At 57.4% G+C, this 500-nt stretch overlaps 1 protein-coding gene across 1 annotated transcript in view; it reads left to right on the top strand.

Moving 5' to 3' along the window:
• The window catches only part of nhsl1a (NHS-like 1a), a 9,847-nt gene extending 9,347 nt beyond the window's left edge, over nt 1–500 (top strand). The window contains exons 8-9 of the mRNA XM_055026212.1: nt 18–200; nt 424–500. Coding sequence (XP_054882187.1) covers nt 18–200; nt 424–500 — 260 coding nt within the window. The remainder of the gene's footprint in view (nt 1–17; nt 201–423) is intronic.

Below are 500 nucleotides of genomic sequence, written 5' to 3' on the forward strand. Positions count from 1 at the left end.
CTTGCCTCTCCATCCAGTGGATACTCCAGCCAGTCTAACACCCCCAGTCCTGGAACGCCAGTCTCTTCACCCCACAATCCTTCCTCTCCTCTCTCTGCCAGCCCAGGAGCATTTTCCCTTCCTCCAGCCTCCCCTTTCTCTACTTCATGCTCTTCAAGCTCAGCGTTTTCCCCCACAGCCTCCTCCCTCCCCAGGACCAGGTCTGCAGGAAACAGGAAGCCAAAGCCTCCAGTGCCACAGAGGAAGTCATCGCTTCTCTCCTCCTCCTTTTCCTCCACCTCCTCTCTCTCCTCCTGCACCTCATCTGACTCCTTAACCAGGCAATCGCTTCTCACTAGAATACCTGCTCCACCTCCTCTTCCTCCTCCTCCTCCTCCTCCTCCTCCTCCTCCACTCCCACAGTCCACTCCCCCTGTTTCCAAGCTCTGCTCTCCAACTCCTCACCTTCCTCCTCCTCCTCCACCTCCTCCTCCTCCTCCTCTTCCACGCTCTTCTCCTAA

Source organism: Poeciliopsis prolifica, unplaced genomic scaffold, assembly GCF_027474105.1.
Source record: "Poeciliopsis prolifica strain line A6 unplaced genomic scaffold, Auburn_PproV2 SCAFFOLD181, whole genome shotgun sequence".
NCBI lineage: Eukaryota > Metazoa > Chordata > Actinopteri > Cyprinodontiformes > Poeciliidae > Poeciliopsis > Poeciliopsis prolifica.